Source organism: Papio anubis, chromosome 7, assembly GCF_008728515.1.
Source record: "Papio anubis isolate 15944 chromosome 7, Panubis1.0, whole genome shotgun sequence".
NCBI lineage: Eukaryota > Metazoa > Chordata > Mammalia > Primates > Cercopithecidae > Papio > Papio anubis.
Genome location: NC_044982.1, coordinates 48,099,739 through 48,125,419, shown reverse-complemented (window position 1 = coordinate 48,125,419; position 25,681 = coordinate 48,099,739). Strand labels below are relative to the sequence as shown.

The window sequence follows — 25,681 nt, the reverse complement described above, 5'->3', positions numbered from 1 at the left end:
TGTGCTTTGCCCAAATCGGTGTTGTAGACACAGGGGCAGAGGCATGTTTGGAGAAAGGGTTCAGAATTTGGAGTGCGACAGACGTAGGTTGGAACAGAGCTCTGCTACTCGGTGGCTGCGCAGGCTCCCGCACACATCCTCCCGAACGCTCGGCTTCCTCACCAGTCCACAAGCCTGGGTGCGAGGCGTCAACGCGCCGCTGAGTGCGCAGGAGGCCGCGAGGCCCGATGGGCCGCCGCGCCGACGCCCCCTGCCGGCCGGCCCGCGCCCAACGCTCCGCTTGTGGGACGCCCGCGGCCGGATGCCCTCCGTCCGCTCCCTCCTCGGCCTCTTGGCGGCCGCAGCGGTCTGTGGCGCCTTCGCCTTCCTAGGCTACTGTGTTTACCTCGACCGGAAGCGGCGCGGGGACCCCGCGTTCAAGCGCCGCCTGCGGGACAGTGAGTGGGACCGAGGCGGAGGCGCGGCCGGGTCGGGCAGCGCGGGCGGGCTGCCGGCCGGGAGGGCCCCCCTGTGAGAGGCCGGGCCGTGAGTGCCGCAGCTTCTGCCGAGGGGCCCGCGGCTCCCGGGCGGGCAGGACCACTGGGCCCACGCCTCCCAGCCAGCACGTGCTGTGTTGTGTTCGCAGAAAGAAGAGCCGAGCCTCAAAAGCCTGAGGAGCGGGGCACGCAGGTGCAGTGCTTTCGATCCACGCAGGTAGCTCAGTAGACGCAGGTCCGGGCTCGCTGGGTTTCTTGGCTCCTGGCGGGTTTCTTGGCTCCTGGCGGGCTCGGCAGCAAGTAGTTCCCTCAGCCGCCCGCCGCCCGCGCCAGGGAAGAGGCCTGCCCTCGCGCCCCAAGCACCGCCTCAGGCTCAGTCACTCTCCTCTCACAAAAGGGAGGGAAGGAAGGAGGGAGAAGTTGGAGTTGTAAAAGGGCAGCTGTAAAGCAAAACATTGTACAACAGGCACTTCTTTTAATTGGAAGAAGGAAGAGGAGGCTTTTGCCCTTTCAGAGCCGCGCAGGACACTTAGAAACCCAGACTGGCCACGGTCACCTGGCAGTAACTTCTAGATTGTTCTCCCGCAGGGCCTTTCTTGTAGCTCGGAAGCAGAAGGCATCTTCGTGTTTTCTAAGTCTGCGGCAGAATTTGATTAGTCCCTTTTTTGTTTTTAAGAGACGGGCCGGGCGCGGTGGTGCAGGCCTGTAGTCCCAGCACTTTGGGAGGCGAGGCGGGCATATCACATGAGGTCAGGAGTGCGAGACCAGCCTGGCCAACATGGTGAAAGCCTGTCTCTACTAAAAATACAAAAATTAACCGGGAGTGATGGTGTGTGTCTGTATCTCACCTACTCGGGAGACTGAGGCAGGAGAATTGCTTGAGTCCAGGAGGCGGCAGTTGCAGCCTGGGCGACAGAGCAAGACACTGCCTATAAAAAAAGAAAGACACAAGGGTGTTCCTGTGTTGCCCAGGCTGATCTCGAACTCCTGGCCACAAGCAATCCGCAGTTGATTCTGGATGTTTACTTCGCTGAGATTGTTAACCAGAGCACCTACACGTGTTTGTGTGATCTGAGATTCATTTGTGTGGTGGGCGGTGTCCCAAGGGGCAAGCAAACACATATATGTGTGTGTGTGTGTATAGAGAGCACGCACATGCATGTGAACTAGAACATGTGCTCATGTGGGAGAGCAGATGGTACCACTTCTGGCAACATTGAAGCCTCCTCAATTTAAAGGGAGAAGAAATAGATTCTGCCTCTCAACAGGGATGGCAAGGTTCTGAAAGCACTTGTGTGACCGGGAATATTGCGGTAGCCATTTTTGAAACATGCAGTTTTTCCGGAGAAGACTTTGTAGCGGAAGTGACGTTGAACTGAGCCTGGAAGGATGATGAATTTGTAGCTTGGTTTCAGGGGAGAGGACACAGGATGGAGGGAACAGCATGTGCATAAAGATGCAAAGTGGAGCATCTGCCAAGCACATTCAGTAAACCAGTTTGGCAAAGGAGTCATACTGAGGAATAGTGGGTGGTAAGGTTGGAAAGCGAAAGTAGGGATTGAATTAAGGAAGGCTTGCTTTGAAGGCCAGGTTAAGGAATTGAGATTCAATGGAGGAATTACTGAAGATTTCTAAGCAGGAATTTTTTAAAAAGAAGGAAAGAAAGGCAGAAGATAACCATTCTTAGATTGATCAGGCAGGAGTGTACTTAATGGACAAGAAGAGAAAACAAGCTATTGCAGCGATTTAGATGAGAGGTAATAAAAATCCTAAACTATGGTGGTGTTAGTGGTAACTGGGAAGAATACAGTTCATGCCGACTGAGTAAAGGGTAATGGAGAGGCAGAGTCAAAGACACTTCTGGGGTTTCAAAATGGAATCACAATAGAGAATAAAAGCCCATTTGACATAGTTAGCTGGGTAGGGAGTGTCCAAAGAGCTGGACATGGGAGTGGAGATGCCTTCCCTGACTTGACTGGGACAGAGCCTGTTACAGCTGCATGTCCCTCTTCATTGTCCATGGTTTCACTTGCATATTTATGTAATTATTTAATTAATGCTTTCTGTTTATTACACTAAACTCTGTGAGGGCAGACTTTTGTTTTTTACTCTCCATTGTTTCCAGTGCCTAGAACGGAGTCTAGTGCGGTAGGTGCCCAGCAAATGTTTGTTGAATATTGTTACTCATTGTAGGCAGAGGGAAATACCTTGTGCAGAGGCAAAGAACATGAAATTGTAGTATTCAAGGAGTGTTATGGCCAGAGAGATAGCTGAGGGTCAGTTTAGTGTCTTATTGTGGAGGACTTTGCATGCCAAACTGAAAAGTCAGGACATTTTTCTGTTGTGGTGGATAACTAATGATGGTGACTTTATTTCAGAGAAAAGACACAATTATTTTGGTTTTATTTTTTAAATAAGACAATTCTGGTTCTAGTGTGGAGAAAGGAAGTTGAAGACAGGAAAATCAGTCAATGACAGTTCATATGGGAAATAATGAATGATTTATATTAATATCATATTTTAATTATAATATAATTTAATTATATTCATATTAAGCCATAACTAAGTCATACTATAATTTATTGATATAAATCAATAATTATAATAAATTGTTAATATTATATTATTTCCCATATAGGAAATAAATTATTTCAAGTGAGGAAGCAGCACAAGCAGGATTTTTCAAATGTTCTTTCATGTAATTGTCACAACTCTATTCTAATTTTTTTTTTTTTTTGACACGGAGTCTCACTCTGTTGCCCAGGCTGGAGTACAGTGGCATGATCACAGCTCACTGCAGCCTCAACCCTTTTGGGTTTAGGTGATTCTCCTACCTCAGTCTCCTAAATAGCTGGGACTACAGGTGCACACCATGTCCAGCTAGTTTTTGTACTTGTACAGTGACGGGTTTCGCAACATTGCCCAAGCCGGTCTTGAACTCCTGAGCTCAGGCAGTCTGCCCACCTTGGCATTCTGAAGTGTTGGGATTACAGGAGGGAGCCACTGTGCCTGGCCTCTATTCTCATTTTACAGATGAATAAACCAAAGCAGAGAAAGTCGTCTCTTCTCACCTTTTCTAGGGTCTTTCTTCCTCTTCTTCCCAGGACTTTCCCAAAGTATGGTCCATTGCTGCATTAGATTTACCTGGAGCATTTGTTAAAATATGGATTATTTAACCCTGATCCCAGCAATTCTGATCCAGTAGCCCGGGGAATTCTTACTGGCACAGTGACTGTCAGACTTTAGGATCCATAAGAATCACCTGAAGAGCTTGTTTAAAAATGCAAATTCCTGGGCCCTACTCCCAGAGATTGATTCAGTAGGTCTGGGTGGAGCCCAAGAAACTGCAGTTTTAACAGCTCCTTCAGGTGATGCTTTGTGAAACATGGGCCTTGGGTTCTGTACCCTTCCCCCTCTCCCTAGAAGATCCTTGCCTTCTCCAAAAGTGATTTCAAATGTGCTACTCTAGACCTGGTGTCCCAAGTTTCATCTGTCTACCAGACTCTGCCATCTGGACGTTCTATTGGCACCTCACCTTAGTGTGTCCAGAAGTAAGTTCATCATCTCCCCCCTGGCCACTGCACCTACTCCTGTTTCCTTACGATGCTCCTGGTGTCACTAGCCTCCCTGCTATGACCCTGATTCATCTTGTTTAACTGTCAGCTTCATCCATCATAAACAATGACCAATTCTTATTTTCAAATGCTCTATTTCATATATATATATATATCCCACTTGTCTATTTCTATTGCTTCCCTGCGACTAAAGGCTTTTATTACCTTTTACCCAGGTTATTGAATAGTTTCCTAACTTGTCGCCCTGCCTCTATTCTTATGCTGTTAGAGTAAATTTCTTCTAAATGGCAGCTCTGAATATGTAATTCCTTGCAGTAGCTCCCTACTCCGCAGATAAGACCAGCTTTGCTGGGCGCAGTGGCTCACACCCGTAATCCCAGCACTTTGCAAGGCCGAGGTGGTCTGATCACCTGAGGTCAGAAGTTCAAGACCAGTCTGGCCAACATGGTGAAACCCCATCTCTACTAAAAATACAAAATTAGTCGGGCATGGTGGCACATGCCTATAGTCCCAGCTACCCGGGAGGCTGAGACAAGGGAATCGCCTGAACCTGGGAGGCAGAGGTTGCAGTAAGCCAAAAGTTGCAGTGAGCCAGGATCATGCCACTGTACTCCAGCCTGGGCAACAGAGTGAAACTCCATCTCAAAAACAACAAAAACAAAAACAAAAAACAAAACCAGCCTCAGCTTGGTGCTATGCCTTCGATGGGTGCCTATTCCAATTGACTGCCTTATTTTCCTAGGGATTGGAAATAACATATGTAAAGTTCCTAGTTTATAGCTGGCCTTCAATAATGGTTATATTGTTGCTACATTTACCCTATCATGGCCAGCACAGTGGCTCACGCAGGTAATTCCAGCACTTTGAGAGGCCAAGGCGGGTGGATCACGAGGTCAGGAGTTCGAGACCAGCCTGCCAACATGGTAAAACCCCATCTCTACTAAAAATACAAAAATTAGCTGGGCGTGGTGGTCTGTACCTATAATCCCAACTACTCAGGAGGCTGAGGCAGGAGAATCACTTGAACCCGGGAGGCGGAGGTGGCAGTGAGCCGAGATTGTGCCACTGTACTCCAGCAAACAAACATTTACCCTACCATAATCCAGCTAATTAAGTTCACTTGGTATGTTCCCTGCAATTTTGCGTTGCTTATACTTTCCTCATCAAACTTTCACTGAACCTCTCCACATCTCAAACACTATCTTTTCTGAGAAGCCTTTGACAATTCTCCAACTAGATGTAATGTCTCTGTACTTTGAGCCCCAGAGGACATTGGACTTCTTGTTGTACCTACATGATCCCTTTCCCTTTATTAGACTGTGAGTCCCTGGGGATGGGCACAGGGTTCTTGGTCTCCAATTCCTTCCAGCTTTTCCTGGAGTGTCCTGCCCTTGCCAGTCCTCACTAAACATCCATTGAGTAAAACCTCTGATGTTACTGATTATTAGTATATTTGATGATACAAGCTTAAAAGATGACCCCTGGCTGGGCGCGGTGGCTCATGCCTGTAATCCCAGGACTTTGGGAGGTTGAGGCGGGCAGATTACAACATCAGGAGATCAAGACCATCCTGGCTAACAAGGTGAAACCCTGTCTCTACTAAAAATACAAAAATTAGCTGGGCGTGGTGGTGGGTGCCTATAGTCCCAGCTACTTGGGAGGCTGTGGGAGGAGAATGGCCTGACCCCGGGAGGTGGAGCTTGCGGTGAGCTGAGATTGCGCCACTACACTCCAGCCTGGGCGAGAGAGTGAGACTCTGTCTCAAAAAAAAAAAAAGGTGACCCCTTTCCAGGCTCATTGCATTTTAAAAAGAAAATTCTTGGGGGAAAACAAAAACAAAAACCTTACAGATTTGAAACACTGGAGCTGAAGTAAATGGCAGTGGAGTTGATATTTTGGGCTAGGGTTTGCTCAGTGTACCTTGAAAGACTAGCCCTAGATGTAGTACCAATGATGATGCCATCTTGTGGCCATGGTAGCCTTCATGAACCAACCGCAGTAAACCAAAGCATCCTTCTGAACACTCACTCCCCTGCCAACCCCCCACCAGGTCCTTTGTCCCTTTCCTTTTGAGGGTGTGAGTACAGAAGGCTTAGCATAGTTTCTTGTTTCCCCTAATAGAGAATTACTGTTGCATGAACAGGTTTCACTACTAAAAAGACCAAAATGACCTTGTAAGCCAGAGAAATCATTGCAACCAAATCAATAGGCACTGTTAATATCCCGGGCAAGAAAATAGTTTTGCAACATACAAAACTACCTTTGTTATATTAATTACAGTAGGATTTCTGCTATATGTGGGTGGGTAAAATATGGGATGAGAGTTACTTATTATAAGCATCTCAACTTAACAAATATGTCATGTTTTTTTAAATCACTTAAAATAATCCCATTTTAGAAAATTGGTTTAAATATTATAAAGAACAACTACATTTGTCATAACTTTAGATTTAGAGACTAGGTTCAAGATGTCATTTTTTTTTCTTCCTTTTTTTTTATGACAGAGTTTCACTCTTGTTGTCCAGGCTAGAGTGCAACAGTGTGATCTCAGCCAATTGCAACCTCCGCCTCCCAGGTTCAAGCGATTCTCCTGCCTGCGCCACTATGACTGCTAATTTTGTATTTTTAGTAGAGACGGGGTTTCTCCATGTTGGTCAGGCTGTTCTCGAACTCCCGACCTCAGGTGATCCGCCCGCCTTGGCCTCCCATAGTGCTGTGATTATAGGTTTGAGCCACCGCATCCAGCCCAAGATGTCCTTTATAAATAAAAAATAATTTGATCAGTAACCATATACCTTACATTCATTACTCATTGTTAAATATTTTATGAATATTTTAGTTGTGGGATCCAGCGAAGAATAAAAAATTGCAAGAACTTTTCTTGCAAGAGGTACGGATGGGAGAACTTTGGTTATCTAGAGGTAAGAATGTAAATGTTCTTTTGTGAGTTACTTACGACAGTTTATTCTTAAGAAATATTTATTGATTAGTATTTGTATGTCCAATAACTAGCTGGATGTGTTAGCCAACTTCCCTCACTAAAGAAAAACTATCCCAGCATGTTCACTTCATCACACTGTACTCTTGCATTATGTTAGAGTTTAGTGTTCAAGTTGCAGACTTGGAAGTGGGCAAACAGAGTAGCAAAGCCAAATACAAAAATACCTCATTTATGGTTATATAAAATTCTAAGTCAGTGAGTTTTCCAAGTGACTAAATGTTAAGAATAAAAACTTTTTGCCAGGTGTGGTGGCTCATACCAGTAATCCCAACACTTTGGGAGGCCAAGGCAAGAGGATTGCTTAAGGCCAACAGTTTGAGAACAGCCTGGGCAACAAAGCAAGACCCTGTCTCTACAAAAAACTTCAAAAATTAGTTGGGTACCATGGCATGTGCCTGTAGTCCCAGCTACTCAGGAGGCTGAGGTGAGAGGATCACTTGAGCCCAGGAGTTTGAGGTTGCAGTGAGCCATCATCTTGCCACTATACTCCAGCCTGGGAGACAGAGACTCTGTCTCAAGAAAACGAACAAAACAGCTTTTAAAAATTCTAACTGCTTTATAAAAATGTTCCTGCTTTCTTAGAATATTCTTAATACTTATTTACTTTGTTGATAAATAAATTCCCTATGAATGTCCATTCTTTTACTGTGTTTAATGGAGTGATGCCTGTCGGGGCTATCTTACACTTAATGGTCATATTTTGAGTTATAATTTATTCCTACCTAATTCCAGATGGATTTGAGAAAACTTCATAATATTGTTAGGCAAAATGATGGTAGATAATATTATTATTGTATAAATACTATAATCATAATGTCCTTATTCTGGTGTTAAACCCTGGAAAGGAAAATTTGTCTTGAGGCTTCTTAATTTAAGAAGTGACTGATGTTGCTGGATAAATCAGCATTACAAACCCATCAGTACAATGTATATATATTTTTTAAGTGTTGCAAACTCCCTTGCATATCACAGTGCCTGTACCTGTTTTTGCCTCTGTTTTTTTTTTTTCCCAAAAGGTTTTGTTTTTCAATCTGTAAGCAGCCTCCTCCAGGAGTTATAAAAACAAAGAGGAAGTCAAAATCCTAGGCAACTCACAGCAATAGCCAAGATTTTTATTCAGTGTCTTAAAACCATTATAAAGGTTTTGAGAAATGAAAAAGTTGCAGGCATTCAAAATCATTGCACATTAATCACTATAATTTGTTTAGTATTTTATTTAGTATTGATCTTTGCTTTCAGATGGAGTAATTTTTAAAATAGATTAAAAATACCTGCTAAATATTAATGATTTTTGCTTTTAGATGGAGTAATTTTTGAAATGGACTAAAAATACCTGCTAAATATTGATGACAAAATGTACAGTTAGAACTGACTTAAATGATATAAACAGAAGTGACTTTACATAAACCAGTGAAGCTTATGTCTAAAGACCTTTATATGCATAGGCCTCTAAGGCCCCCTAGCAATTTTTTTTTTTTCTTTTGAGATGGAGTTTCACTCTTGTTGCCCAAGCTGGAGTGCAATGGCGCAATCTCAGCCCATTGCAACCTCTGCCTTTCAGGTTCAAGCGATGCTCCTGCCTCAGCCTCCCAAGTAGCTGGGATTACAGGAATGCACCACCACACCCAGCTAATTTTGTATTCTTAGTAGACACAGGGTTTCACCATGTGGGTCAGGCTGGTCTCAAACTCCTGACCTCAAGTGATCTAACTGCCTTGGCCTCCCAAAGTGCTGGGATTACAAGCATGAGCCACCGTGCCCAGCCACCCCTAGTAATTTTGTACTCATAATTTTATATTCTTTTTTGTAAACAAGGGCCCTCAAATTGTGGGAAAGTTCTGAATTACAAGTCAAAAGAAAAAAGATAACATATTTTATCACATTTTATTCCTATTCACTTTATGCTTAAGAGCTATGATGTAATGTTCAATTAGATTTAGAAGTGATCTGAACACATGTTGCAAACTTGGGTTTTTAAATTTTTAACTGCTATTTAATAGCTTTTTTATTTTGGGGGGACAGTGTCTCACTCTGTCACCCAAGCTGGAGTGCAGTGGTGTGATCTTGGCTCAGCCTTCTGGGTTCAAGCAATTCTCATGTCTCAGCCTCCCAAGTAGCTGGGATTATATAAGTGTGTGCCACCATGCCTGGCTAATTTTTCCATTTTTAGTAGAGACTGGGTTTTGCCATGTTGGCCAGGCCGGTCTCGAACTGGCGTCAAGTGATCCGCCCTCCTCAGCCTCCCAAAGTGTTGGGATTACAGGCGTGAGCCGTCGCGCCCAGCCCCCTAATAGCTCTTTACAGAAGTTTTATACTTCCATATTTTACATACACTGCAGTTCTCGGTCTTGGCTGCTTATTCTTTAATTCTTCATCAAACCCCAAACCAATTAAATCAGAATCTATGGGGCTGGAACCCAGATGTCAATATTTTTTAAAAAATCTCCCTAGGTTTCTAAAACATTGAGAACCAACCAGTACAGTATTCTATCCAGTGTGGCAATTTTTCACCCAGTTTTCTGCATTCTTCTTAACTTTCTCCACTCTCATTTGCCATCACCCACAATTTTCATCATTTTGCTGTCAGGTAAAATATAGTTCTGTAGCCATCTCAATCGTGGCTATGTCTGTATGAGACCATAGGGCCAATAATTTTTATTGAAATTTCTGAGGAGCTGGTATGATTTAATTTATTGGTTGGTTAAATTATTTGACCAAATTGATTGTTTTGTATTGTTAGCACCACCAATCTTGAGAACAGGCACTATTATATCTTATGTTGAAAATGTAAAATTAATGTATTTAAGTCAGGACATATCCCTGTTGTTTTTTAGTTTAAGCTTAATATGAATCTTTGGAAAGCATTTTTTTCTGTCATGCACTCTTCTCTTCATATGACCATGTATTTCAACCGATAAATGGAAAACTAGTTTCAGCTAATAAAAATCTATTATTATACTTACTTGTAGGGCCATATTTTATTTTCTACCTAGTTAAGTATGTCAAGATTTCAACTCCTGTGATTACCGAATACCTGAAGAGAGGCAGTACTCTAGTCTCAAGGGTCAAAAAATTAGATTATATTCCTAATGCTGACATTAATCAGCATTGAAACTATATATCATTTCACTGATCTTTGCCTCAGTTTCCTTAAAGTAAAACAAAGGAGACTAAAGTCATTCCATGTTCTAACTTAAACAGAAATGCTATGATTTTCACTCTTCACATATTTTCATTCTTTGTTACTTCAAAGCCAGTTATCCTAAACTTCATTTTAAAACTGTGCTTAAAAATCAGAGTTCATAAATCTCTTATTTTTTTCCTTGGGGTATGTAATTCATGTTACGCTAAATCTTGTTTCAACTCTTTGATAGTGAAATCTTTTTTTTTTAAGTTCTATTTAGCTGGAACATGTTTAATCTATCCTATTTTAACAATCACACATGTAAAGATAACCTTCAGATATTAATAAAAGCAGACAACTGCTTACAAAAAACCTCAGTATCCTCTTCCCTCCATACCCAAATTATAGAGCACGAGCATTTCCAATGCAAAAGTGCACTTCTAAACAGTAAGAGTATACTTGCTGTAATTTGGCTCAAAATTATTAATATTGCAGCTTCACCACTAAGAAACTCAACGTCTTCCCTCATATTTGTACTGTACTCTTCACAAGACTTGTCTAAGTAGTCTTTAGTTTGATATGCTTTTAATTTTTAATGCTTGTTGCTTTCTTGGATTTGTAGAATGTCTAAAGAACTTTAAAATTTTGCTCAAAACTTGTCATTCTGTTTCAGGAGAGCATAGAATGGGGGTTCAACACCTCAGCAATGCCCTTTTAGTGTGTGGGCAACCACAGGAACTTCTGAAGGTTTTCAAACACACACTCCCTCCCAAGGTATTTGAGATGCTGTTGCACAAAATTCCCCTTATTTGCCAGGTGAGCACATATTTAATTATCTTTGTGAAATGTACACAGTAAATAGCTATGTTATACTTGACTACACAAAAATATCAAAGTATGTGTGTGAATTGCCCAGAATCTTAAATAAGTGAAATCTCTGACTTTTTGGCTGCTTTAACATGAAGCAAGCCTATTCTTTCAGGTTCCTTTGATTATAATAAATTGTATATTTTCTTGAGTATTATCTGTATTTCAACACTTCAGTTTTAAAGCAGAACAATACTTCTACTTCCATTAACATACAAAACATAAAAATCGCTTTGGTAAATTTAAACATACAGGCTAATTAGCATTCTCTTAAATATAGGTTTAAAATGGTATCGAATGAAATCCATTCATAAGCCAGTTGATTAGTAAGTTTTAGTCCACTTGCATTTTACTAAACTACTTGGTATACATATGCATCAACTAGAATTTCCTGCAAATGCTTGGATTCATTTCAGGATTCATTAGCCATAAGACATTACTTTGGTTCACTTTTTATCATTGGCAAGCCTTGGAATCTATCATATTTAACTGTCAGCTTTTGAAAAAAACACAAACATGAACTCCATTACAGTGTAACATTCAACTCTTAAACATTCCCAAACTAGGGCAGATGGGATGGTTTCCTGAAGATATATGAAAATGTAGGTAAGATAAGAATATGTGGCCGGGCACAGTGGCTCATGCCTGTAATCCTAGCACTTTGGGAGGCTGAGGTGGGCGGATCACTGGAGGTCAGGAGTTTGACACCAGCCTGACCAACATGGTGAAACCCCATCTCTACTAAAAATACAAAAATTAGCCAGGCATGGTGGCACACACCTGTAATCCCAGTTACTTGGGAGGCTGAGGCAGGAGAATTGCTTGAACCTGGGAGGTGGAGGTTGCAGTAAGCCAAGATCGCACCATTGCACTCCATCCTGGGTGACGAAAGCAAAACTCCATCTCAAAAAAAAAAAAAAAAAGGAATAATGCCCACCCTGACACAAGGGAGGCAAGAAAAGGACCGTGCATTGAAATGATTAGCAAGTAACTGTTTTATGTATTCACCAGCAATTTGAGGCAGACATGAATGAACAGGAATGCTTGGAGGATGATCCTGATTGAAAAACATTTCAACGTATCCACAGTCCAGTGAGAATACTATGGTACCATACAGTATAAACAACTGCTCAGTGATATTTCCATTTATTTTACTTTTAGTAATAAAAATTTGTCTATCTCATACATGATTGAACACATAAGTTGCTTTAAAATTAACAGTCACAATTGAAGAAACAATGGTTTATTTTTCTAATCAAGTGACCAAGTTGCTGAATCATAAGGCCTCAACAAATGTTGCATCTTATTATTTCATTGAACAATAAGACCTTCTAGTTTGATTATTCCTGGTAAATAGCAATTTTGTTTCTCCAGTGGTTTCCATTTGCCAAAGTCATGACAGATGGTTTAACATTGTGGCTACTGCTTTCAGGGGATTCTATCAGATGAGTCCTCATTTCCAATAAAGCAGCTGTTGGCAATCTTTCATCAAAAGTTCATCCATCAGGACTTCTCTATCGTGGTTGGCCAAGGAGTCCTGCTTTGGCTGCCAGGGCTTCATTCTGCTGAATATGATATTCCTGAAATCTCATGGATATTCTTTGTGTCATTTTTAAATATTTCTGTAAGCAATGTTCTGAACAGGTGGTCTAGGAATGAAAAGGGAAGATCCAAGAGGCAACACAAAAATATGAATTTTTAAAAATGCATGTATTCTAAAAGAACAGTGTGTAGTTTGCTTTTCTATATCTGAGAATTAAATAGTATTAATTGGCAGCAACTGACCATAGCTTTTAATTGATACTTTCATCCACTGACAAGCATTAATATATACCGAATGCCTGCCAGTTTGTAGTCACTAAGAGCAATGGTAAATCTCTGCTTTCAAGAAGCTTCTGGACTAGATTTTCTGCAAGTGTATTAAGTGAAAGCCCACATTCCTATCCTCTTGTTTCGATTGTTAAAATGTAGACCCAGTAGTAAGTTTGTTCCTTTTTAATGAGAAACAACATTCTTAATTCTCACCCTTTTACTTTTTATTTATTTAATTAATTTATTCATTTTTTGAGATGGAGTCTCGCTCTGTCACCCAGGCTGGAGTGCAGCGGCGTGATCTCGGCTCACTGCAAGCTCTGCCTCCTGGGTTCAGGCCATTCTCCTGCCTCAGCCTCCCGAGTAGCTGGGACTACAGGTGCCTGCCACCATGCCTGGCTAATTTTTTGTATTTTTAGTAGAGATGGGGTTTCACTGTGTTAGCCAGGATGGTCTTGATCTCCTGACCTCGTGATCCGCCCACCTCGGCCTCCCAAAGTGCTGGGATTACAGGCATGAGCCACTGTGCCTGGCCTATTTATTTTTTTGAGACAGGTTCTCTCTCTGTTGCCCAGGGTGGAGTGCAGTGGCTTACTGCGGCCTCAACCTCCTGGACTTAAGTTATCCTCCTACCTTAGTCCCTGGAGTAGCTGAGACCACAGGCACACACCACCATGCCTGGCTAGTATTTCATTTCATTTTTTAGTAGAGACGAGGACTGGTTTTTTTGTTTTTGTTTTTGTTGACAGGGTCTTGCTCCGTCGCCCAGGCTAGAGTGCAGTGGTGCAATCACAGCTCACTGCAGCCTCTGCCTCCCAGGCTCAGGTGACCCTCTCACCTCAGCTCCTGAGTAGCTGGGACCACAAGCATGTGCCAACATGTCCAGCTAATTTTTTTTTTTTTTTTGTATTTTTTGTAAAGACAGCGTTTCACCATGTTGCTGAGGCTGGTTTCGAACTCCTGGGTTCAAGTGATCCACCTGCCTTGGCCTCCCAAAGTGCTGGGAGTTCAAAGTTACAGGGAGCTATGATTATGCCACTGCACTCCAGCCTGGGTGACAGAGCAAGACCCTGTCTTAGAAAAAAAAAGTTAAGACTTCTAATAGGATTAGGCTTTCAATATGAGCCATCAAAGTCAAGCTTTGCTTTTTCCAAAGCCAACCAGAATTCCCAGGGCCATACAGAAAGGCTGTGCCAAGTTTCTCTAGGTAGGCCATCTTGACTGAAAGCTAATTAGTAAGAATCTTTGTTGTGAAACAGTAACTCAGCAGCTGCAGCCATCTTCTCTAAAATGGTCTGACTTGGTACAATGTAACTATCATATTAAATTTGGCACTGTTAAACTCAATGCCGTGGTTCAGTGGCTGCTTCAGTTCTTCTAAGCAATGGAACATAAAAGGTAGTCTAAATTCCTGTAATAAGTAGGAACAAGTGAAATGCTACTTATAGTGTTTATGACAGGCCTGGAGAATTTCAGTGAGTAACACTTTTCATACCTCTTCAGGTTTTACTTCTCTTGTTGTGAAGTCTTTAACACAGTCCAAAAAGCAGGTCTCTGTAAGTTTATTGTAGGTCCCCAGAAATTCCTTAAACTACAAACAAACCAGAATGTTCTTTATTATTTGGTTTTTAAAACAAAGAGGCTTTGAAACTTCAATTACTAATATTTTATATTTAGACAAAATATACTATAACACTTGAAATCATAGTTATGCTACTTAAATGGGTACAATATGATCTACAGAACAGTTTTATTTTCTAGTTGAATATTTAATTTTTTCTTGATTATCAGTCAAATGAAAAATACATATGCTTGCCTGGGCGCAGTGGCTCATGCCTGTAATCCCAGCACTTTGGGAGGCTGAGGTGGGCGGATTACCTGAGGTCAGGAGTTTGAGACCAGCCTGGCCAATATGGTGAAACCCCGTCTCTAATAAAAATACAAAAATCAGCTGGGCATGGTGGCATATGCCTGTAATCCCAGCTACTCGGGAGGCTAAGGCAGGAGAATTGCTTGGGCTCAGGAGATGGAGGTTGCCATGAGCCAAGATTGTGCCACTGCACTCCAGCCTGGCCGACAGAGCAAGACTGTCTTAAAAAAAAAAAAAAAGAAAAGAAAAGAAAAAGAAAAATACACACACTTTATAACATTTAATATCCATTCTGGAAATGAAATAGAAACAATTGTTTTGTGAAACCACTGACTGACATGTTTTTGTTTTTGTTTTTTTGAGATGGAGTCTTGCTCTGTTGCCCAGGCTGGAGTGCAATGGCGCAATCTCGGCTCACTGCAGCGTCTGTCTCCTGGGTCAAGCAATTCCTGTGCCTCAGCCTCCCAAGTATGCTGCGACTAGAGGTGTGCGCCAGCACGCCCAGCTAATTTTTGTATTTTTAGGAGATGGGAGTTTCACCACGTTGGCCAGGCTGGTCTTGCCTGACTTCAAGTGATCCACCCATTGGGGCCTCCCAACATGCTGGGATTACAGATGTGAGCCACTGCACCCAACCTGACACAGTGGCATTAATAGCATCTTACATTTTTTTGCAAAATATTTTCCCCTTATTAAGAATACCTTACCTGTTTTATCTGATCAGATTCTGGTATTTGTGCAGCCATATTCTTCTGGTACCTTTATTAGTCACCTAATTTAAAAATTAAAAAAAAAGTTTGTCAATCTATAAACAGATGTTTTTAGTCTAACTGAAGTTAGGGAATCACTGCTCATATTTTATAAATCTGTGTATGTAACTGTATGGCACCCCCAATTTCTCAGATCATTAATGACCATAGAACCTTACAGTTGAGAATTAGATTTTTTTTTTTTTTGAGACAGAGTCTCACTCTGTCACCAGGCTGGAGCACAGTGGCATGATCTCGGCTCACTGCAACCTCCACCTCCGGGTTCAAGCAATTCTCCTGCCTCAGCCTCCCAAGTAGCTGGGACTACAGGTGCACACCACCACACCCAGCTAATTTTTGTATTTTTAGTAGAGATGGGGTTTCACCCATGTTGGCCAGGATGGTCTCGATCTCTTAACCTCGTGATCCGCCCGCCTCGGCTTCCCAAAGTGCTGGTTACAGGCGTGAGCCACTGCGCCCGGCCAGAGAATTATATTTTCTAATGCTAGTTTGGGACTCAAAGGCCCTGTCTCTCGAAATCTCCAATTTTAAGATAGATTGCTCTGCTACCTTGCTAAGCTACTTGTTTAAAGCCCCATTCCTAGGAGGATTATAAAGGAAACCAAGATGGTGAGGTTTGGGCTTAAAAAAAAACAATAAAAAAAGCTGGGAGTGGTGGCTCACGCCTGTAATCCCAGCACTTTGGGAGGCCGAGGCGAGTGGATCACTTGAGATCAGGAGTTCAAAACCAGCCTGGCCAACACAGTGAAACCCTATCTCTACTAAAAATACAAAAATTGGCCAGACGTGATGGCATATGCCTGTGGTCCCAGCTACTCGGGAAGCTGAGGCAGGAGAATCACCTGAACTCAGAATGTTGAGGTTACAGTGAGCCGAGATCACGCCACTGCAATAGAGCCTGGGTGACAAAGTAGGACTCCATCTCAAATAGTAATAATAATAATAATAATAATAATAAAGAAAAATAAAGCAAATCAAGATTATTGCTGTTTTCATAAAATTACTTAACTATTCCACTAGTCACCAATTTGCTTATTTTAAATTTTTTACTATTATACTTAATCGAATATATCAAAAATATCAAAAATTTTCACATTTCAACATGCAATCAACATAAAAAGCATTAATAAGACATTTTACATTCCGTTTCTTGTAGTAAGTCTTTGATTTTGGTGAGCATTTTACACTTATACCACATCTCAATTTGAATGCTAAATTTTCATCACAAATACTTGGCCTATATTTAGGTTTAATAAAATCTATAGTTGAAAAAGTGGATTCACATATCTGAGCCACTCCAAATACACTTAAAATTAGTTGCTAATTTAACTCTGACCCTTACTACTAATGATCCTTTTACAATATAAATACAAACGTTCTATTAATAGTTAACAAACACCAGTTAACAAACACCATTTGCTTAGAAATAGACAACCCTCATGAAAGATATTCAGAGTTTTAAAAGAAAGTTATAGGAATTATACATTCTACTACACATTCTATAGTTCAGAAAGGGCAATCACAGAGACTAATCAGAAACTTCTAATTATAATCTAACCTAGCGGCAACAGGGAAGAGAAGACAAGTAAGTAAAAAAGCCTTTCTGAATTACTGAGATTTTCACATATCCTAAATGTAGGACTTAGGTTCAGTTAATCTAGATGTAAGAATTTGTATCACATTATTTATTTACTATATCCTGGCTAGTTCTAAAAAGGTTGAGCGTTTCATATAAAAGATTTGTACAGGCTGGACGTGGTGGCTCACGCCTATAATCCCAGCACTTTGGGAGGCTGAGGCAGGCAGATCAAGAGGTCAGGAGATTGAGACCATCCTGGTTAACACAGTGAAACCCCATCTTTACTAAAAATACAAAAAATTAGCTGGGAGTGGTGGCGGGCGCCTGTAGTCCCAGCTACTCGGGAGGCTGAGGCAGGAGAATGGCATGAACCTGGGAGGCAGAGCTTGCAGTGAGCTGAGACCACACCACTGCACTCCAGCCTGGGCAACAGAGCCAGACTCCGTCTTAAAAAAAAAAAAAAAAGATTTGTATAAAATAAAGCTGTTTAAAATAGAAATTAAACAGCATGTAAAAGGAAAACATGAATCATGTACACTGTAGACTAACATAAATGCTACACATTTTATTTAGTTCAGAGTTTTCTGATAACCAGGACAAAAATGATAAACTGGATGTGCAAATCTTTATTAGCTTATCAATTATTAAAGTCTGTGAAACACATAAAATTTTTATGAAGCTTTGTTGAAACTAATTTTTATGAAGCTTTGTTGAAACTAGTAGTAAATTCAAGTTTAGGACAAAGTGTATGCCACCATCATGAAAAAAATTAACATTCAGCTTTTGATTAACACATACAATCAACAGTAATTCCATTCCACCAGTCTCAATCATCCCTATACTAGCCTCCTTTTTGCATTTATTCTTCCCTCCTCTTTTTTCCTTATCCTATAAAATCACAGTAACTAGGCTCATGCTTGTAATCCCAGCACTTTGGGAGGCTGGGGCAGGTGGATCACCTGAGGTCAAGAGTTGGAGACAAGCCTAGACAGCATAGTGAAACCCCGTCTCTACTAAAAACACAAAAATTAGCCGGGCGTGGTGGCTCATGCCTGTAATCCCAGCTACTCAGGAGGCTGAGGCAGGAGAACTGCTTGAGCCCTTGGGTGGAGGTTGCAGTGAGCCGAGATTGCAGCACTGCACTCCAGCCTGCGCCACATAGTGAGACTCTGTCTCAAAAAAAAAAAAAAAATCACGATAACTACTGACATTTAAAAAAATGTGATTTCCTTCATACGCACTGAAAAGCCTCCCCACTCCCCAGTGAGTGTCAGTGGAAACCACACAGGGAGCCTGGTTTCCGCCCCAGTTGGCAGTAATGAGGTGCCCATCTCCATCTACTCTGGAGTGGTATCAAAGGAAGCCTACTTGACATTCAGGACTTGCATTACTGCCTCATGACAATGAGGCCACATGCCCTACTAATGTCAGTGGAGGCCACATGGGGAGAGTAATGAAAATGGAAGCCTGGTGAGGAGCCAGAATGCCCACTCTACCCAGCAGTAACAAGAAACTCCCTGCCCCTCCCCTCAAGTGTCAGAGTGAGGAACATGAATTTCTACTTCCATCTGGCAGTAATGAAGTGGTACCTCCCACCACTTCCCCTCATGGAGCATTGTCAAAAGGAGCCAGATAAAAGGATTAAATAAAATCTAGAGCCTCATAACATGATATGCAAGATGTCCAGGCTGCAATATATTAAAAAATCACTCATCATACCAAGAACTAGGAAGATCTCAAACTGAATTAAAAAAAGACAATCCGCAGATGCTCAACATTGAGGAACATGTGTTAGGATTATCTGACAAAGATTTTTAAACAGGACCTTGTCAATACTTCAGTGAGCAATTATGAACACGCTTGAAACAAATGAAAAAATAGAAGGTCTCAGCAAAGAAATAGAAATATCAAGACGCAAATGGAAAGTTTAAGAAGTGAAAAATACAATAACCAAAATAAACTAAATGAATAAAATCAATAGGAGAATGGAGGGGACAGAGGAATCAGAGAATTGGAAGCCAGAAAATAGAATTCTTCAATCCTGCCGGGTGCTGTGGCTCACGCCTGTAATCCCAGCACTTTGGGAGGCTGAGGTGGGTGGATAATCTGAGGTCAGGAGTTCAAGACCAGCCTGGCCAACACGGTGAAACCCCGTCTCTACTAAAAATTCAAAAAAATTAGCTGGGCATGGTGGCGTGTGCCTGTAATCCCAGCTACTCAGGAGGCGAAAGCAGAATTGCTTGAACCCAGGAGGGGTTGTTTGTAATATTCCTGTATCCTTTTGATATCTGTAAAACCTGTAATAATGTACACCATTTCATTCCTGATAGTGTAATTTGTAACTTCTCTCTTGCTAGTAAGTTTGTCAGTTTTATTAATCTTTTCAAAGAACCAGCTCTTTTTTTCTCTTTTCATTTAAATTGATTTTTGCTCTTTATTTCCTTCATTGGGTTCATTTTGCTCTTCTTTTTTAGGTGCTTGAGGTAGGAGTAGCTTGGATTACTGATTTAAGACCCTTCTTCCTTTTCCTTCCCTTTCCCTTTCCCTTTCCCTTTCCTTCCCTTTTCCTTTCCCTTCCCTTTCCCTTCCCTTCCCTTCCCTTTCCCTTCTATAGTTCACATCAAAAAAGAACAGAGATTTGATTTCCTTCCTGGAATGCCAAAATTTGTTGTTCTTTTTTTAAAAAATTCCATCCTTGTATTTCTTTGGGTTATCAACCAGAGGTCAGAGAGACAAAGTATGAAATTTTTTTTTTTTTTTTTTTTTGAGATGGAGTTTTCACTCTTGTTGCCCAGGCTGGAGTGCAATGGCACAATCTCAGCTCACTGCAACCTCCACCTCCCAGGTTCAAGCGATTCTCCTGCCTCAGCCTCCCAAGCAGTTGGGATCACAGGCATGCGCCACCACACCTGGCTAATTTTGTATTTTTGGTAGAGACGGGGGTTTCTCCATGTTGATCAGGCTGGTCTCGAACTCCCGACCTCAGGTGATCCTCCTGCCTTGGCTTCCCAAAGTGCTGGGATTACAGGCATGAGCCACCATGCCTGGCCGAAAGTGTGAAATCTTTAAATGTTCTCTAAGTTTCAGACTGGAACCCTGTGTTGCCTCTACACACATCTTGTCCTTATTATACACCTCATGGTGACAGATGATGGTTGTTACTAAAAAATCTGAAAAGACATGTATGAGGAATGCCCAAGTGCTTTTGGTATGGATCTTCTTTATTCATTAGATAATGTATTAATATATATTACTTAAACAGTGTATGTTTCCTCTTTTCAGTGAAATAAAGTTTATCATACTATAAAAGTAATATATTTATTGAGAATTTGAAAAACAAAAGATAAATAGTTCTACCGTTCACAGACCACTATGTTAACGTTATGATTTATTTTCTTTAGAATCACTCAATTGTGTATTTTATTTATTTATTTTTGAGATTTATTTATTTATTTATTTATTTATTTATTTATTTTTGAGACAAGAGTCTCATTCTGTGACCCAGGCTGGAGTGCAGTGGCGCAATCTCAGCTCACTACATCTTCTGCCTCCTGAGTAGCTGGGATTACAGGCATGCACTACCACACCTGGCTAATTTTTGTTTAGTAGAGACGGGGTTTCACCATGTTGGCCAGGTTGGTCTTGAACTCTCGACCTTAGGTCATCCGCCCACCTCAGCCTCCCAAAGTGCTGGGATTACAGGCATGAGCCACCGCGCCCAGACCAATTTCATTTTTGTTGTTGTTGTTGTTTTTGTTTTTTCCAGACCTACAGTTGAACTCAAGAGCTAATAATCAGCAGTTTTCTTATGTCTGCTTAAATCGCTAAAGCTATCCTCTGTAGTCACCAGTATCTATCAAGATTACGGTATAGGCCAGGCACAGTGGCTCACACCTGTAATCCCAGCACATTGGGAGGCTGAGGCGGGTGGATCATTCGAGGTCAGGAGTTCGAGACCAGCCTCGTCAACATGGTGAAACCCCGTCTCTACTAAAAATACAAAAGTTAGCTGGGCATAGTGGTGGGCGCCTGTAGTCCCAGCTACTCGGGAGGCTGAGGCAGAATTGCTTGAACCTGGGAGGCAGAGGCTGCAGTGAGCCGAGATTGTGCCATTGCACTCCAGCCTGGGTGACAGAGCGAGACTCTGTCTCAAAAAAAAAAAAGATTATGGTATACATAATTGTAGGCAACTGGTTCAGAGAAAATACTGGAGATGACTGAGTAAATAAATGATTTTCAGAGTTACTTGCTAATTTGAGGTCTTCTAAATCTTTCACTATTCACTTTGCAGTTATTTAATAGTAAGCTTAGACTGACAAATTCCATCAGCCACATAAACCACCTAATGGTAAGAACAGATAGCAGTAATGTGGTTGTCCTTTTATTTGATCCTAGTTTCCAGATATTACAGCAAATGTTTGCTGTTATAGCAGCAAAGACCCATCAGGGGTTACCTTCTGATTATATCCCTGAAACCTGGAGGAGAGAAGAAAGAAGCGAATTCAAGAATCACTGGCTTAGATCTCGGGAATGACTACAGATGCTGTTATTCTTGTGACAAACAAAATATATCATAGAACCAGAGAACTTAAGAATAATGGGAGATCTTTTCAGTCATCAAGCTCAAACCTTTTCTGATGCATGAGTTTCGTTTCTGTTCTGGAAAAGTAGTTGTCCAACCTTTGCTTGAATGTCTCCAGTAAGGCCTGATTCTTACCTGAAAAATGAGGTAATATGATTACTAAGTCCCCTTCAAGTTCTTTTTTTTTGTCCTTTTTTTTTTTTTTTCCTTTTTGTAGAGAACGGGGTTTTGCTATATTACCCAGGCAGGTCTCGAACTCCTGGGCTCAAGCTATCCTCCCGCCTCTGCCTCCCTGAGAGCTGGGATTACAGGCGTGAGCCACCACGCCCGGTTCCTTCAAGTTCTAATAGTCTTTTCAATGAAATGTAAACTTCTATTGGCTAATCTTTTTTTTTTTAAGTTTCTTCCTTTTTAGTAAGTGAAATTAGTTTCCTCTAGTCTGAGGTTACAATTCTTTGGCATATGTGTTACTATTAAAAAAAATACTTAATGTCATGCTATCCTTATTTGTCCAGGTATAAGTATACATTACACTTCCCTTATGATTTTCCTACTAATTCTGGGAGGGATGGTTCAGAAATCTTAAGAAACTTACATGAGGTCACTTATACAGATAGTAACTGGGCAGCTGCAGCCTAACTAAGGTGTTTGGACTTCAAAATCCAGTATTTTCCCCATTGCACCTATAAAATGACCTATTTAAGACCTATGAAATGTCTTATAAGCTATTATGGCATATATCATCTATCTAAAAATATTTTCCAAATAGCCAAATATATGTTATAAGCTAAGTGACTGACCAGGTGCAGTGGCTCAATCCCAGCATTTTGGGAGGCTGAGTTGGGTGGACAGCTTGAGCCCATAAGTTCTACACCAGCCTGGGCAACATGGCAAAACCCCATCTCTACCAAAAATACAAAAATGAGCCAGCATGGTGGTGTGTGCCTGTAGTCCCAGCTACTCAGGAGGCTGAGGCAGGAGGATCACTTGAGCCCAGGAGCTCGAGGCTGCAGTGAGCCATGATCAAGCCACTGCTCTCTTGCCTGGGTGACAGATCAAGAGACCCTGTCTCAAAGAAAAAAAGTATAAGCTAAGTCATAAAACCTAGCATCACAAACATGGGTGCCAACATTAGGTGTTTCCTGGTGAGATGCAGTAAGATAGCATCACCTATGTGGTATTCTGGCCAAAAGTTTGATACGCTCTAATCATGAGGGAATAATTAGGAAAATCTACAACATGGAACAATTTGTAAGACAACCTGACTGGTCTTTTGAAAAGTATCAGTCATAAAGAAAAGGGGTTGAGAGGGCTGATTTAGGGTAAGAAAATAAAGCCAGGCACGATGGTTCATGCATGTAATCCCAGCACTTTGGGAGGCCGAGGTGGGCAGATCACATGCGGTCAGGAGTTCCAGACGAGCCTGGCCAACATGGTGAAACCCCATCTTAATAAAAACACAAAAATTAGCTGGGCGGAGTGGCGGGTGCCTGTAATCCCAGCTATTTGGGAGGCTGAGGCAGAAGAATCGCTTGAACCCGGGAGGCAGAGGTTGCAGTGAGCTGAGATTGTGCCACCGCCCTCCAGCCTTTGCAACAAAGATCCATCTCAAAAAAAAAACAAAAAAAAAACCAAACACACAAAGGAAAGAAAAAAGAAAATAAGCCTGGGCAATAAGGCAAGACCTAGTCTCTACCAAAAAGTAAAAAATTAGCCAGTGTGGTAGCAAGTGCTTGTAGTCCTAGGTACTCAGGAGGCTGAGACAGGAGGATTGCCTGAGCTCAGGAGTTCAAGGCTGCAGTGAGCTATGATCATGACAGAGCAAGACCCAGTCTCTGGGCGGGGGGTGGGGGTGGGGGGTGAGGGGTGGGAGCGCGGGGGTTGGGGGAAGAGGAACTAAAGAGTCATGACAAAGAGCTGTAAGATCCAAATTAAGTTGTCATTTTAATAATTCAGAGTGCCTACACTCAGATCTTAGGTCACTGTTTCTTTCAAATAAGTATCACCTAGAAAGTAAGAGTTAAACTATCTCCAAGGTCTCTGGCAGCTGTGACATTGTAGTTCTTTCAGTACACTCATAATATGCAATAAATTGTGAACAAACAGGTACCAGCTATGAGCCCAATTAAGAAGGGAAAATGTAACTAAAATAAAAAGTAATGGCCGGGCGCGGTGGCTCACGTCTGTAATTACCAGCACTTTGGGAGGCCGAGGCTGTTGGATCACAAAGTCAAGAGTTCGAGACCAGCCTGGCCACCATGGTGAAACCCCGTCTCTGATAAAAATACAAAAAAAATTAGCTGGGCATGGTGGCGGGCGCCTGTAATCCCAGCTACTCAGGAGGTCTGAGGCAGAAGAATCTCTTGAACCTGAGAGGCGGAGGTTGCAGTGGGCCAAGATCGCGCCACTGCAATCCAGCCTGTGCGACAGAGCAAGACTTTGTCTCCAAAAAAAAAACCCTCATTAATTAGAGAAACTCAGCAAGGTACAAATAATGAAAAGGTTCTTTAACGCTGAGCCCTTACAGTTTTTGTTTTTGTTTTTGTTTTTTTTGACACAGTCTTGCTCTCTCACTCAGGCTGGAGCGCAATGGCGTGATCTCGGCTCACTGCAACCTCCACCTGCCGGGTTCAAGCAATTCTCCTGCCTCAGCCTCCTGAGTAGCTGGGACTACAGGCGCGCGCCACCATGCCCAGTTAATTTTTTGTATTTTCATTAGAAACGGAGTTTCACCATGCTGGCCAGGCTGGTCTCGAACCCCTGACCTCAGGTGATCCGCCCGCCTTGGCCTCCCAAAGTACTGGGATTACAGGCGTGAGCTACCGCGCTCGGACTTGAAATTCCATTTTAAGTCTAGACTTCTATGAAACTAGATCGCCGAGATGTAACAGAAATAAAATTCGTCATTCAGCTTTTAGATCGGATTACATTTTTTGCTTTGATTATTCTAAAGCCTCTAGTAAGGCATAAAGGGAAAACTCTAAGTAGCGCATGCTGGGAAATGAACAGATCAGGTAAGGGCTGTTAGACCTGGTATGTGTAGAGACGATTTTCATTTAAAGGAGGATCATCCACCGGGCAGCTCAAGGTCACAGCGTAAATATCTTATAGTCTAATTCAGTGTCCCAAAACAAGACCCCCGACTCCCCAGATCCAGGTTGGGGGTGTCTCAGGGCCTAAAGTTCCTACCCTCGCCCAGGTGACACCATCCCCAGGAAGGTCTGCACCGGACCTGGCGAAGCGCTGTTCCGCTTCGCACCCCCCACTGCCCCAAGTACATGCGCCGGCCTCCTCGGGAGACCCCGCCAATTTTCTGGAGCGTAGCCTGCCACCCCCCGCCCGGGAACCCCGGATTCTCACGGCAGAGAACAGGCACCATACTTAAGCACAGGCTCTCGCATCCGACATCAGTGCAAGGCTGGGGGGCGTTGGGGGACGGCTGAGCCTCGGGAGGGCGGGTCAGGGTCAGGACAGGAGCCGCGGCCGCCAGATGGGAAAGAACACGTGGGAGCAGTGATGTCAAGTGACACTTAAACCCTAAGACGCCGATTCGTTATAACGAGAGGAAATCTAGAAGAAAATGCACGTACCATCAGCGAATTCTAAAATCTGCTAAGGATTGATCTCTGTGATTGTCTGCTTAGACAATGCTTTCTATTCCCGACTTCCTCTCCAATAACGACCTGAATCTGTCGAAACTCTTTGGAAGCCTAATTTACCTAATCCCACGTCCCTAACGGTCTTCGGAAGCGAAGCAGTGTAAACAGCCCCCGATAAACACAAGTAGTATTACAAGTCGGGAGCTCTTCAAGTTTCAGATGAGACTGTAGCGCGGTCTTGTGCGGCAATGTGCTACCTTTAAATAAATAAATAAATGAATGAATGAATAAATAAATAAATAAATAAGCCTCCGTTATGTCCGGAGTTTGTTTCCGCCCGGAGAGGGATGGAAGAGCACCAGCGAGCGCTTAGCTTTCTGGTTGGATGTTTTGGGTGAGTTTGTTGGCGCGCATGCGTGTTGTGTC

At 42.3% G+C, this 25,681-nt stretch overlaps 2 protein-coding genes across 11 annotated transcripts; one reads left to right on the top strand and one right to left on the bottom strand.

Annotated features, from left to right (window-relative positions):
- On the top strand, nucleotides 1–21,658 carry TOMM20L (translocase of outer mitochondrial membrane 20 like). Of its 6 annotated transcripts, none has more exons than XM_021941264.2 (5): nucleotides 36–437; nucleotides 626–693; nucleotides 6,891–6,972; nucleotides 10,850–10,992; nucleotides 21,470–21,658. In XM_021941264.2, the coding sequence occupies exons 1-5, from the start codon at nucleotides 44–46 to the stop codon at nucleotides 21,533–21,535; spliced, it is 753 nt and encodes a 250-aa protein (XP_021796956.2). In that variant the 5' UTR covers nucleotides 36–43; the 3' UTR covers nucleotides 21,536–21,658. The 6 variants fall into 6 exon arrangements, with proteins under 6 accessions (XP_031523933.1, XP_031523932.1, XP_021796956.2 ...); XM_031668071.1 differs by having other exon boundaries at nucleotides 38–437; nucleotides 626–669; XM_009211612.4 differs by lacking the exon at nucleotides 21,470–21,658 and adding an exon at nucleotides 12,055–12,228 and having other exon boundaries at nucleotides 57–437.
- On the bottom strand, nucleotides 632–25,549 carry TIMM9 (translocase of inner mitochondrial membrane 9). Of its 5 annotated transcripts, none has more exons than XM_031668075.1 (6): nucleotides 25,247–25,549; nucleotides 21,704–21,791; nucleotides 15,433–15,497; nucleotides 14,351–14,446; nucleotides 3,548–3,620; nucleotides 718–1,113 (listed from the first exon to the last, which is right to left on the bottom strand). In XM_031668075.1, exons 3-6 carry the CDS (start codon nucleotides 15,469–15,471, stop codon nucleotides 1,046–1,048), a joined length of 276 nt encoding a protein of 91 aa, XP_031523935.1. In that variant the 5' UTR covers nucleotides 15,472–15,497; nucleotides 21,704–21,791; nucleotides 25,247–25,549; the 3' UTR covers nucleotides 718–1,045. The 5 variants fall into 5 exon arrangements, with proteins under 5 accessions (XP_021796960.1, XP_031523935.1, XP_031523934.1 ...); XM_031668074.1 differs by lacking the exon at nucleotides 25,247–25,549 and adding an exon at nucleotides 25,038–25,221 and having other exon boundaries at nucleotides 719–1,113; XM_021941268.2 differs by lacking the exons at nucleotides 21,704–21,791; nucleotides 25,247–25,549 and adding an exon at nucleotides 25,038–25,221 and having other exon boundaries at nucleotides 632–1,113.
- Between the last annotated feature and the right edge of the window lie 132 nt (nucleotides 25,550–25,681).

Bases quoted from the DNA above. Each gene is read 5' to 3' on its own strand.
- TOMM20L (XM_021941264.2), top strand. From the start codon at position 44: ATGTTTGGAGAAAGGGTTCAGAATTTGGAGTGCGACAGACGTAGGTTG. The intron at 438-625 runs GTGAGTGGGACC...TTGTGTTCGCAG, and splicing joins CAAGCGCCGCCTGCGGGACA to AAAGAAGAGCCGAGCCTCAA. The intron at 694-6,890 runs GTAGCTCAGTAG...TGAATATTTTAG, and splicing joins AGTGCTTTCGATCCACGCAG to TTGTGGGATCCAGCGAAGAA.
- TIMM9 (XM_031668075.1), bottom strand. From the start codon at position 15,471: ATGGCTGCACAAATACCAGAATCTGATCAGATAAAACAG. The intron at 3,621-14,350 runs GTATGAAAAGTG...CAAATGCTCCAG, and splicing joins GAGAAGTAAAACCTGAAGAG to GTAAATCTAATGCAGCAATG. The intron at 1,114-3,547 runs GTGAGAAGAGAC...ATTCTGCCGCAG, and splicing joins GAAGAAAGACCCTAGAAAAG to ACTTAGAAAACACGAAGATG.